The sequence below is a fragment of the Desmodus rotundus genome, chromosome 11, assembly GCF_022682495.2.
Source record: "Desmodus rotundus isolate HL8 chromosome 11, HLdesRot8A.1, whole genome shotgun sequence".
NCBI classification, from domain to species: domain Eukaryota; kingdom Metazoa; phylum Chordata; class Mammalia; order Chiroptera; family Phyllostomidae; genus Desmodus; species Desmodus rotundus.
This window is the reverse complement of record NC_071397.1, coordinates 77,952,740-77,966,365: the sequence shown is the minus strand read 5'-3', so window position 1 is coordinate 77,966,365 and position 13,626 is coordinate 77,952,740. Positions and strand designations below refer to the sequence as shown.

At 40.3% G+C, this 13,626-nt stretch overlaps 1 protein-coding gene across 16 annotated transcripts in view; it reads left to right on the top strand.

Moving 5' to 3' along the window:
- The window catches only part of EPB41L2 (erythrocyte membrane protein band 4.1 like 2), a 205,498-nt gene that overhangs the window by 114,528 nt on the left and 77,344 nt on the right, over window positions 1–13,626 (top strand). For all 16 annotated transcript variants that reach the window (XM_071219697.1, XM_053913810.1, XM_053913809.1 and 13 more), the window contains one exon: window positions 5,445–5,549. In XM_071219697.1, coding sequence (XP_071075798.1) covers window positions 5,445–5,549 — 105 coding nt within the window. The remainder of the gene's footprint in view (window positions 1–5,444; window positions 5,550–13,626) is intronic.

Genomic DNA, 13,626 nt, shown 5'->3' with positions numbered 1-13,626 from the left:
ATGTTTTTGTGCATTGTGGGTAGTTTTTTCCTATCCATCTTTCAGTTCACTGGTTTTCTTTTCTTTTTTTTTTAATGATTTTATTCATATTTAGAGAGAGGGGAAGGGAGGGAGAAAGAGAGGGAGAGAAACATCGATGTGTGGTTGCCTCTCGTGCAGCCCCCATTGGGGACCTGGCCCACAACCCAGGCATGTGCCCTGACTGGGAATTGAACTGGTGACCCTTTGGTTCTCAGGCTTGCACTCAATCCACTGAGTTACACCAGCCAGGAATTCATTGGTTATCTTGGTTTATAATTTAATTATTATGGGTTTTATTTCTAGATGTTCTATTTAATTCTTATCAGAATCTGCTTTTTGATACTTTTCCCTTGATATTTTAAATTTCATTTATTTCTTTAAATATATAAAACATAATTATTTCGTGTTCTACACATGATAATTTCCATCATCTACAGTCTCTGAAGGTCTGATTCTGATCCTGTGTCTAACTCTCAAAAGTAACTGGTTTCCTCGAGTCTGATTTTTGATTATGTTTGTTGAGAGTTCATCTGTGGAAATGATTGGCTTCTGCCAGACAGCTGGGCACATGCAATCCAGTTTAAACTGAATTCTCTTTTTTGGTATTTTTGAATCAAAAAGATGATATTAATGCCAGTCTTCAAATCTGCATGAGGGCCAGATCCTCATAATTCTCTGCTTCTGTTCCTGAGCTATGTTCTGTTGAACAGTAATTCTGCTGTGGAATACGTTAGTAAGTATTTTATTTTACTTTATTTTAAACTTTATGTTTTTATTTTATTTTGTATTTTTAGCAAGAGAAAATAACCAAGTTCAGAACATACTTATGTATGGGAACACTGCATATGTGATCGAGTCAGACCCCACCTACAGGAGAGGTACAGGGACAGAAAGGGGGATGGACGCATAGAAGACACTCTGAGCGAGGGATGAGGTGATGCACCTTGCGGGCTTCAAAGGGGCCACTGCAGGAAGATAAGAAGAGCAGGTGTTTAGCAAATAAAATTTGTCCCTGCCGTCTAAGTGGGTCAAAAGGTTATCACTGATAATTTTCAGGGGGAAGGGTCTCTAATTCAAATTCTTGTAAGCAGTTAAGGATGAATTTTCTCCTGAACGTGCAGCTAAGGTTGCCTTTAGCTCCAGGCAATGTGTGTATCACAGAGGCACATTTTGGGGCGACTTGTTCTGGATCCCCCAGTTCCCTCTAAAACTTCCCTGAAAGTTTCACATTCTAGAAGTTGGGGTGGTAGATTGTTCTATATCTTATTAAACCAGTCTCAGTCTTGAGAAAAGTTCACTTCAGTTGTATGATTATGTCTCATTTTTAAAAGATAGTGGGTTTTTTTAAACCAGATTTTGAAAAGCATTAGGCTGAAGGATAGGACACAAGTGTTTTTGTTTCATCATAGAACTTATCAGGGTATCTATCTTTTGATGCTTAGTAGTCATGTACAGTAACCAGAATTTTTCTTGTCCCACTCTACCCCCCTTTCTGGGGCTGTGGGTGTATATGTGGAGCATCTCATGAGACCAGTGGAACATATTTTGGCAAATACAAGTCTGCTTCCTGATACCTTTGGGTTTTGCTTCCTGCCTTCTCATCATGTTTTCCTCTATGACTTTGTACGTGTTTGTGTCTATATGTGAATCTGTGTTTATATCTCTTGTATTTAAACTCCATGTAGGAAGATGTGATTGTATCTGGTAATCTTGTCCCCAGAGCAAGACATTGTCTTTGGGTAGAGCTCTTGTATCAGTCTGTCTCATAAGCCATTGCTCATTTGTCTTTGAATCAGTTGGGTAAGTTACCTGGTTACATCCAAAGTGGTAGATTAATAGGACTTTGGGGGGGATGGTGGGGGGAGTGCTTCCTTTTTATTTTCTGTCTTGGCCAGTTGATGTAAAGTTCCTGAGACCATGTCTATTGTATATATTGTTGTTTCCTCATTATCTTATCATAGAACTGATCCACGTTAGATGTTGGATCAGTGTGATGGAGCCTTTTAGATGGGAAGCCCTCGTGGTCATCGGTGAGTAGGGCAGCATGTCTGTCCTTCATATTTCGTGGTCAGGATGGGTTACTTCTTTCATCTGTTGTATGCTCCAGTATCTTTGGAATACAAATGGGCTCTGTCAGACTCTAAACATCCAAAGTAAAAATTAAGTTCTTTTGAATATTCTGTTCCTCTGTCTTAAAAAAAAAATCATTTCCTTCTTTAAGATTCATTTCAGATGTCTCGGTCTTGGTGAAGCTACGAGTTTTCTCACATACTCATTTCATTCTTGGTGTTCCCATAGCACTGTGCACCTGAGCCTTTCAGCACGTGTCTTACAGTATTGTATTTTTTGTCTTTCCAGCCAGGCTTTGAGTTCTTTGAAGGTGGAGGTGCTGAATGGAAGCTTACGTGATTTGTGTGTGCAGTTAAGATCTTACCAAGTATTTGAAATATCTGTTTCCTGGAGAGAGAAGGAGAGAATAGTAGAAAAGCAATCTGAGCATCTAGAAGATATTTCGGCAGTGTTTTAGATGTAGGCTAGTGAGAGAACAGTTGGGAATGGAATTCAGCTCTGATTAAGGCACATACTTTGGCACTTGGACATACACTATCTTACTGGGTTAATCTGACCCTCACAGTGAGCTGTTGAAAAAGCTGTGGTCTCACTTTACACTTTACTTTAGGGCAACTAAGTAGTTTTTCCATTGTCACATCAGCCTAGTAAACAGTAAAGTGCTTACAGAATGTTGAGTGAGGGAGGGACTGGTTCTGATGCCGGCTCACGCAGATGCCCCGCTCCACTGCCTGTCCTCCCAACGCTGCATTGTGGGGGTGAGCTCTGTGGATGTTTCCTCTTAATCTTAGGGGAATTCTGTCCATGAGAGCATGTGTCTATTTTTGAAATGGGAACCAGTGAGAAAGTATGATTTATTAACAAAAATTCACTTTACACCATTGTTGGAATGTGTTTTCTCTTTGAACTGAGGTATATATTTACAGACAACAGTTGTCTTAAATATCTTTTTCACCCTAAGTTCAAATAGCATTATAACAAAATGAAGTAGTATGAATCTCCTTTTGACTCTGTCACGTTTCTTCACAACGTCTGCAGCTACTTAGTTTCAGTAGTTAGCTAACTTGAAAGTAGTTGTCTTTATAGTCAGAGGTTTCATAGAGGTATTATGTTTGAGAACTATTATCTGATTAAAGGTCAACTTCTTATATAAGCTTCCATTGACTTTTTAGTATCTTTCTAACTAAGATGATTCTTTATAGTAGATGAAATGTCCTCTGTGACTCATTTATATCTCATCATAAATGCATGGTGGGTGATAATCTAAGTACATAAATGTGGCAGGAGCTATAATAGTTTGCTCCCTCTGTTACCTCAGATAAGGAAAGCTCCTAATTACAAAGCAGGCACTGAAAGTATAGCTACAGTCACTCACAATGAACCTCAGTGCGTGAAATGTCACCTCATTTAAAGTAAGTATGTTACATACAGGTATTTTTTTTTCTAGCTCCTGTTATGCTAGGCAGCCTTCTACTCACTGGAGATTCAGGAGTGAACAATGAAATAAATGTGAGAGAAAGCAAATTCTATCTTATATTATTGATTACCTTTAAAATATTCTTTACTACTATTTGCAACCAAATCTCCTCACATCTACTCCAGGCTCCTATTCAGAAGAGACAATGAGCTCTACTGCACATTCAAGAAATAACTGTCATGATTTGAGCCACTCTCTTCTCATAAAATCATTTAAAAATACCTCCAAATTCAGTTTTAATTATGTAGATTAATAATTGCATGCAGATCAGATAATAAAATTCAGAACCTCTCATTTTCAGAGCTTAAAGCAAAATTTCATATAGATGAAATTAGTCACTTTTCATGTTCTAAACTCTCCAGCTTATAAGCAAGAGGAGCCAGTATATTAGGCACAGTGGTCTGGGCTCTCTGTACGTATTACAACTCCGTTAGTACTCACCACGCCCCGTCCGGTAGATTTTGTTGTCCGCCTTTCACGGGTGGGCAGATTGAGTGTCCCTGGCCATATAGCTTGTGAATAATGGAATGCACTCGGAACTTGGGTGTTTGGAACCCAAATCCCTCCTTTTATTTATTATACTAGATTTGTATGTACTTTAACTGCTTGGACATATAAACACATGTTAAATGTACTTGGTAATTTAATGTTCTGGATATGTAGTGATGTGAATAGCACATTACTTGTTATGTTGAAATGTAATCTGTGTGGCTTTCTTCCTCTCTACTATTTGACTTAATTTTTTTTTTAAAGAACTATTAACATAAAAGGTTTAATAATAATAGTTCCAGATTCTCCTTTGCAAACCTTTCAGGCACGAATATCTTACCTCTGCTCCCACAAAGAGGAGGAATAAGAGGGTAGAGGAGAGATACGAGCCCTTGAATTAAGTTTCTGTGAAGACAATTTTTTGAAACCCCTTATCACAGTTGTGTTTATTTGAAATTATTAATAAAATGTTTTTCATATCTTCATTTTGAAAGACACATGTGTGGGAGACTTTAATTTTCACACACCGTGTGCACTACTAACAAGTACACATTTGGATGGCGTGCGGACGTGCATCCCGAGGATGGACAAGTCTGATGGCTCGTTCATTTTCCACTTGGCCCAGTGGCTGCTTACATCACTGCAGGGTCGGGGGGAGGCATGTGACCTGACCTTGCAGTTGGGCATTCCCAGGGGTGTGCATCTTAACTGGAAATGCGTTACCACTTTATGTTTTGCCCTTGTTACACAATGGGCTTTTCTTCTGCATCTGTCAAAGGCTTTTACCTCTCTGTTAATAGCAGCTTCTTAAATTAAAAAAGCACAAACTAAGGTGAAAAATATGGTAAGCCCTAGGGGTAGCCGATTTATTATTCTGGTTCCATTACCTTATATTTTTAAACTTTGTTCTAAAGGGTAAATGCTATATCATTCTTGAAAAAAAGCACAGCTTGAGTTGAAAAAAAAATTCTTCTACAAATATCACAGAGCAGCAATCAGACCTAAGTGCTGATGGGACCAGTTATTTCAGGCTGCATTGAGGAGTAAGGCTAAATGAGTTTCCTGGAGGGCAGTACCCTTTGTAAGTAGATATGACATGAGGTGCACTGAGGAATTGACGCAGTCCGTTTGCACATATTTTTGTATGTTTTAAACATAAATGAACTCTCAGCATTTTACTTTTTAATCCTTCTGTATTTATATAGAACAGCATAAACCATGGAGCATCAGATTATGCATTTATTTTAGAATTATGCTTTGTATAGTTATGCAAGATTAGAAAACAAATGCATTATTTTAAAATAAATGTTATAAGATGCCCTTTATTAATAGTACTCATGGAATCTCTAGTGCCTGAAAAGTAAAGCTGTTCTTTCTTTTCCCTCAGAAATGTGCTAAGGGACAAGTGTTGTTTGACAAAGTGTGTGAACATCTCAACCTCTTGGAGAAGGACTACTTCGGGCTTTCGTTTCAGGAAAGCCCCGAGCAGAAAGTAAGTGAAGCTTCAAGTTTATCTATATTGTTTTAGAGAAATACTGTATTTTTCTTTACTGCAAAATTCACCTTTAAAATAAACATATTTTATGTTTTTATTATCACGTATTTTATGTTCTGTGTAGAAATTTGGTAAGTACTAAAAACTTGTGTCAGGAGAATCACCTATAACTTTTTGCCATTCTGTGTATCTGTTTTTGCACTTATATTATAAGCAGACATAATGGAATTTTATCCCTTCTTAATTATGAGACTGAAATAACTGATTCAAAAATTGACTTTTTGTTTTTTACTGTTATCCCTAATTTTTATTGTTTATTCTCTCCTTCCATTTCTTTTTTAAAATATATTTTATTGATTATGTTATTACCGTTGTCTTGATTTTTTTCTCCTTTGTCCTCCTCTACCCAGCACCCCCACTTCCTCAGGCATTCCCCCCACTATTGTCCATGTCCATGGGTTATGTGGATAAGTTCTTTGGCTACTTCATTTCCTACACTGTACTTTACATCCCCATGGCTAAGAATAGAAGTACAAATAACTACCTATTTGTACTTTCTAATCCCTCACCTCATTCCCCCACACCCTCCTCCCATCTGGCAACCATCAAAATGCTCTCCATGTCTATGATTCTGTCTCTGTTCTTATTTACTTAGTTTGTTTTTTCGATTCAATTGTTGATAGATATGTGTTTTTGCCATTGTTTATAGTTTTGATCTTCTTTTTCTTAAATAAGTCTCTTTACCATTTCATTTAATAATAGTTTGGTGGTGATGGACTCCTTTAGTTTTTTTCTTGTCTGGAAAGCTCTTTATCTGCCCTCGATTCTAAATGATAGCTTTGCTGGGTAGAGCAATTTTGGCTGTACGTCCCTGTTTTCATAACTTTAAATATTTCTTTCCAATCCCATCTAGCCTGCATGGTTTCTTTAGAGAAATCAGTTCACAGTCTTATGGGAACTCTCCTGTAGGTAACTAACCACTTTTCTCTTGCTGCTTTTAAGATTCTCTCTTTATCTTTAAACTATGGCATAATGTGTTTTGGAGTGGGCCTCTGTGCATCCATTTTGTTTTGGACTTTCTGTGCTTCCTGGACTTGCATGTGTATTTCCATCACCAAATCAGGGAAGTTTTCTTTCATTATTTTTTCAAATAGATTTGCAGTTTCTTGCTCTTTCTGTTCTCCTTCTGGCACTTCTATGATGTGAATATTGGAATGCTTGAAGTTGTCCCAGTGGCTGCTTATAATCTCCTCAATTAAAAAAAATTTTTTTTTCTTCTTGTTGTTCTGATTGGTTGTTTCTTGCTTCCTTATGTTTTAAATCATTGATTTGATTCTCAGCTTCATCCACTCTACCGTAGTTTCCCTGTAAATTGTTCTTTATTTCAAGTATTGTATCTTTTGTTTCTAACTGGGCTGTTTTTATGCTGCTGAGGTCCTCACTAAGTTCCCTGAGCATCCTTATAACCAGTGTTTGAACTCTGCATCTGATAGATTGCTCATCTCCATTTCATTTCGCTCTTTTTCTGGAGTTTTGATCTGTTCTTTCATCTGGGCCATGTTTCCTTGTCTCCTCGTTTTGGCAGCCTCCCTGTGTTTGTTTCTATGTGTTAGGAAGAGCTGCTTTGACTCCATGTGTTGGTGGTGAAGCCAAGCTGTGAATCTAGGCTGGCTGCTGCTAGTGCTGGGCCTGGGCTCACTGAAGCCATGTGTTGCTTTTTTGAGATATTCCTCCCAAATTTTTATCTACCACACGTGGGTGTGGTACCATCCCCTTCCATGTCTGTGCCCCTCCTACCAGTCTGGATGGACGTGGTTTCTTTAATTCTGTAGTTCCCAGACTTCCATTCAACTCAATTTCTGACAGTTCTGAGTGATGGCTATTGAATATTTTAGTTGTAATTTTGATGTGGTTGTGTGAAGAGGTGAGCCATGTCTGCCTACACTGCCATCTTGACTGGAAGTCCACAAACACATTTATGTTGAATTTTTAGCTCTCGAATTCCCCTGTATACTAAGAATTAAGCATTCCTGAAAAGCAGGAAAGGAGGCCTAATGGAAGGAATGTCAAGAGGACCCATGTGTACTTTAGGTTTGTAGGTTTGAGAGAGAGTGTTTGCTTTGCTGAACAGACCTTTGTGGCTGTGTGGGGTGAAAGTGTTCCCTCTTGTTGGGAATTGGGGGCAAAAAAGGAGACAGGGCCCACCTGACTCAGGCAGTTCTGTTCGACCAGCCAGGACCCTGTGGAGGTCTGCCTGACATCAGGAATGTTTTGAGATGGCTCTGCTGCAGGAGTTTTCCATGACACCAAGCAGGAGCATGAGTGCTATATAATGATTAATGATAATCCCAGGGAACTTCAGGGCTTTTCAGTTACACAGGTAAATTAAAGAGAGAAAATTAACCAGTTCTGACAATTAACCAGACTTAACCTATAGACTTCTGTCTTAGTTCAGGCTTTTGTAACAAAGTCCCTGATGACTTATAAAGAATAGACATGTATTTCTCTAGTTCATTAGCTTGGGAAGTTCAAGATCAAGGTGCCTGCAGATTTGTTGTCTGGTGAGGGCCCACTTCCTGGTTCCTACAGTGCCTTCTCATTGTGTCCTCAGGTGGTGGATTGGACAGGATGTTCTCTGGAGCCTCCTTTGTACAATCCTGTCCATGAGGGTTCTGTCTTCATGACCTAATCATCCCAAAAGTCCCCACTTCCAAGTACTCTCACATCAGGAGTTAGGTTTCACTGTATGAATTGGGGGTGTGGGGGTGGGGTGGGGTATAAACATTCAGCCTCTAACACTTCCCTCATTATTAAGAAAGGACTGTTCTTCTTCTATGTCACTGTCTGAGTCTTAGGACTTAAGTCTAGTGAAGCTGGTAAGTGTAGAAGACGAAGGGTTTGGTCCAGGGTTGCACCCGAAAGTGAAGCCCTTTTAAGTCTGTTAGATCGTGGCTGTGGACCGACTCACTGTGATCATTGCCTGAGGACGCCCTGAACACTTGGTCACAGTGACAGAGTCCCTTTCTAATGTGCAGCCGTCACATCGCGGTCGACAGAACAGAAGAGCAGTAGATGAATATAGGCTGTAAGTTTTATTTGTCTACACGCCGTCACTGCTTGTGTTTATGTGTCCAGGTGATAAAACACAGCGTATAAGGGGGGTAGTTACATATGAATTAAATTTTCTCAACTTGCGTAGTTTTATGCCCTTGATAGCTAATTTGTGTTTAATTCCACACTTAAAGACAATTCAATTGCTTGCCTGCCTGCTGAATAGTATGTGGGTATCTTTATTAGAACTCTATTTAGAATACTTTTCTCAGAAGTAATAACATATTAGACATTTGACTAAATAAACTAGGAGCTCTTTTTAGCCTTTAAATTATAAGGTAGTCTTAATAACGTTTTCCATATAATGTTGGCCCTCAAGGCTGCGAAAGAGAGAGTGGTGGGCATTAGGCTATCGTTATCCACTTTTCTGAGGTTACATATGGGTGGCGTCATAGCAGCATTTAGTGTTTGTGAAAAAGGGAGACCATGCAGTGTGTTGTAAAATCTGTAGAATAACATACATGTTCTGTGAGTAGAAACAGGATATGCTACAGCAAGAAATCTGCTGTTTTGGGGACACTAGATTTACCTAAGGAAGAGTGGCGTTTAGACAGAATGCACTGTTACTTGTTTTGATGACTCCCAATATATGCATCTAATTCATCTTTCACCTGACTCTCAGACTCATATACAGTACTTACCTGACTACTGGACACTACTTTCGGTTGTCTAAAAGCAAATTGGTCATTTTCCCTTTAAATTTCATCTGGCCCCTGAAGAGTAGGTATATATTTCTTTCGCTTCTTATATCTCTTTTCTTTGCTTTTCAGTGAACCAGCTCTGTATTTTCTACCTGCTAACTTGCTTCTCCTGGTTCTCTTTGTTCATAGTTCTTGCTTTGGTTTAGGCCCCTGTCATCTTACTTTGACTATTTTATGTGTCTCCTAACTGTGCTAACTGCTTAGTCCCAGGTCCCTGTGATCATTCTTCACACTGTTACTAGATTGAGCTTTGAGGGTGCGTATCCAGTCTTGGTACTCCATGGCTGAAAGCCATGTAATGGGTACAATCTAACCCTCTTAGTGCAGTTCAAAAGGCTCTTGATCATGTGACTTCGGTCTATTTTTTTAGCTTCATATCTCTGTATTCTCTCACATACAGCCTATATTTAGTCCACACCAATTTCCCTCCTAAAAGGATCCTTACTGGTACATACAATATGTACTTGAGCATATTATTCCTTACATTTGGAATGCACTTCACATTTTTGTATCTGAATGCCTACTTTTCCTTAAGATCCAACTCCAGTATCCCACTCTATGAGGTTTCCTTGACTGCTTCGTACAGCCCCTCCTGCCTCCACGTGGCTTCAGGAGAGTTGACAGTTCCCTTTGTCCATCACTTAGATATTCAGCACAAACTTGTTTTGTGTGTCAGTCTTTCTCCTAGTTCCTCTAGGAACTTCTAGAGGGTAGAGACCATACCTTTTTATCTGTGTAGCCTCAGTATATCTAGACATTAAAAATATTAAATTCTACTTGTGTGTGCCATCCTCTCACACCTATGAGAATGGCAAGTATAAAAAAGAAAAAGAAAATAACAGGTATTGATGAGGATGTAAGGAAATTGGAACCCTTGTGCATTGATGGTGAAAATATTGGTGCAACCATTATGGAAAACAATACAGGGTTATTCAAAAAATTATGAATAGAATTACCATATGAATTCGCAGTCCCACATCTGGCATATATTCAAAAGAATTGAAAGCAGGATTCTGGAGGAGATAGTTGCACACCCATGTTCATTGTAGCGTTAACAACAGCCAAGAAATAGAAGCAACCCCGATGTTCATTGTTGGATGAATTGCATAAACAAAACGTGGTGAATGGAATATTACTGAGCCTTAAAACCGAAGGCAATCCTGTCACATGTTGTAACATGGATGAACCTAGGCGACGTTTTATCAAGTGAAATAAGCCAGTCAGAAAAAGACAAGCGCTGTATGATTCCAATTCTGTGAGCTACCCGAAGTCAAACTCACGGAAATGGAAAGTAGAATGGTGGTGTCCAGGGACTTAGGGTGGCAAATGGAGAGTTTTGGTTCAGTGGGTACATAGAGTTTTGGCTCTAGAATCTGTTTCACAGGCACGTGAATGGAGTTAGCACTGCTGATGTACACTAAAAAATGGTTAAGATGGTAAGTTTTATGTTTTTTGTCACAGTTTAAAAAATACTACCTGTGTGCAAACCAGTATACTACTGTGCATCTAGCAGTAAGCAATTTAGGCCTAGATCCTGCCTTCATTAAAGTCCCCATTTATGTTCTAGTGAAGGAGACAGAGTAAAGAACTGAGTTACACAGTTATTAAATTTTAATTACTTCTCGACAGGAAAGATTTAGGGTGTGGATGGGGAAGACTTCATAGGAGAGAATGCTGCTTAAGCAGAGACTTAAAGTGTAGCTGGCTTCAGCAGGGTAAAGGGGCATGGGAAGCATATCCACAGGGCCCTGAGGCAGAATAGCTGAAAATTGGAGAGGTCTGGCGTGGTTAGTGAGGAGATGATGCAGTGAGGCTGGGGGAAGAGGCCAGGTGTTGATGGGGTCAGATCGTGCAGGGCCATCTAGGCTATATACGTAGGCTTGGGAGACTTCCTTTTTTCCTAAGAATAATGGTAAGTCACTGATGGGCTGAAACAGTGTTGTGAGGCAACCAGCTTCGCCTTTCTGAAGGTCAGTTGGCTGTTAGAGGGACTGAGAAGAGAGGGATTTGAGCAGGACTGCTCCCCCGAAGCACGCAGGTGGCCTCAAATTTGAGGTTGTGGTAGTGAAAGTAGATAAGCAGATGATTTAAGAGAGATTTAGGAAGGAAGGAGAAGCAATCTGATGATTGACTGGGTGTGAGTGCTGACAAACACCAAGAATTAGGCCTGAGTTGCTGGATGGATGGAGGGGCCATTCAGAGAGAAGGGGGAGGACCCAACGGGGGATGGCAGCGTATATCATGAATGGAGTTTCAGGCATGTTAAGTGTCAGGTAAGATAACTTTTGGAAGAACAGGTAAATCAGTAAATTTAATTTGGGCTATGCCTTAAAGAGTGGGAGCTAGCACAGTATAAACACTCCGGGTGGGACCCATCTCAGCTATGCAGAGCGCAGTGGGGTGGTTTTGCTTCCTGATGGGAATATCCCATTTCTATTGAGGCTTTTGGTCAGGCATACTTATTTATAACTTAGTTTTTTAAAGAATCTGAGGTGTCTTTTGCCTATTGCAAAGTAAAATAGACATGATTATTAGAACAGTAAGTAGCAGGCACTGTTCTAAGCACTTTATATGTGTTGTCTCATATAGTTCTCAGAACAACCTTAAAAGGTGGTAGATGTTATCAACCACACTTCATAGATGCAGGAAATAGAGGCATAGAGAAGTTCAGTAATTCACCCAGACTCACCTAAGTAATAAATGTTGAAGATTAAAAACCATTCAAACTAGGAAGAAGAAAAATAAAAAACTCAACTATTCTAAACTTTCTATCAAAGGTAAAAATGTATATATTTTATAGCTATCATAACTTGAAAAGTGGAAGAGTATCATTTGCCTTAGAGGAATTTTTCATCTTATCAAATTCTGGAAGTCACCCTATAAGACTTCATATATGGGATGCTGAAGGATGTTAAGGCTCTGTTCCCAGTATAAATTTTCCAGTTGATATTTCCATAATGGTGTCAGTAAATTTAAGGGATGGGCTGACTTATTGATGGCGATTTTGTGAGAGTCCATGCCAGTGCTTCTTGAAAGGGACTCCCTCCTTCCTGTCAGAGTCACCGGGGAGCTGAATTGCCAAGTAGGAATCTTATCTTCTACCCCCTGTTCACTCACATACTCACATGTACGCAGCCCGCCCACCCCATCCGCGTGCTCACGGGACACGCCCCGATTCCCCCGCTTTCGGTTGAATAACAGCGCCATCACCGTTTACATACGGGGTGTTGACGGAGGTCAGAGCTGTGTTCCCATGTGGGAATGTCTTATTTCTCAGATGTCTCGGGACAAATAAGAGATTGTTAACTTTTTGGTTAGTGTCTTAGTCTGTTCGGGCTGCTTTAACAAAATACCAGAGACTAGGTGGTGTATGAACAACAGAAATCTATTTCTCACTTCCGGAGGCCGGAAGTCTAAGATCAGGGAGCTGGCGGATTGAGCATCCGGTGAGCCCCGTGCCCGGTTCATGGACAGTGCCGCCTTGCTGTGTCCTCACGTGGTGGAAGGGGACGAGGGAGTTCTCCGGCACCGCTTTTATAAGGGCGCTAATCCCAATCATGAGGGATTCATCCTCACGACCTAATCCTCTCCCAGACATCTCGCCTCCTGACACATCACATCGTGCGTTAGGATTTAAACATAGGAATTCTAGGAGGATGCAAACCTTCAGACCATAGCAGTGGGGCTAATGTTATTCAAGTGGATAGTCTTCCAATAATCCAACTCAGTCCAGTGATAGAACATACCGTGTCCTCACTACCAACTAGACATTTCTTACTCACCAGTTAGGAGACATGTTTCAGTGTTACTGCCTGACAAGGGCCTGTGGTATGAATGTTTTTGTTGTTCTGTAAAGGCAGATCTGTGCATTTTAGGAATATTGGCAGTTTACTATTGACATTCTATTATGGAAATTGAAGGTTGTGATTAGCACTCTGGATGTGGGCAGGGAAGGGACATCCGGCGCAGAAGGAAGGTAGCCGTCCCAGTGTGAACGAGCATGGTGTGCGTGATAGAGTCCAAGCTGTTTGACAGGACCGGAGGGTGTGGCAGCGCCACAGTCTCTCTGTACAGGAAGGACCTGGGAGGTCCAGGCAGGTTGGAAAGAGGACCTGGAGACCTTGTCCTTCTGAAGCTGTGTTTTCTCAGCAAGCACAGGGGTTTAACACGTCATGGGTTAATCTGGGGGCTTCGTGGGGAGTAATGGTGGGGATATGAGAAAGCTAGGCAAAGGCCATTTCTTGGAAGGCCTTGTATCTTAT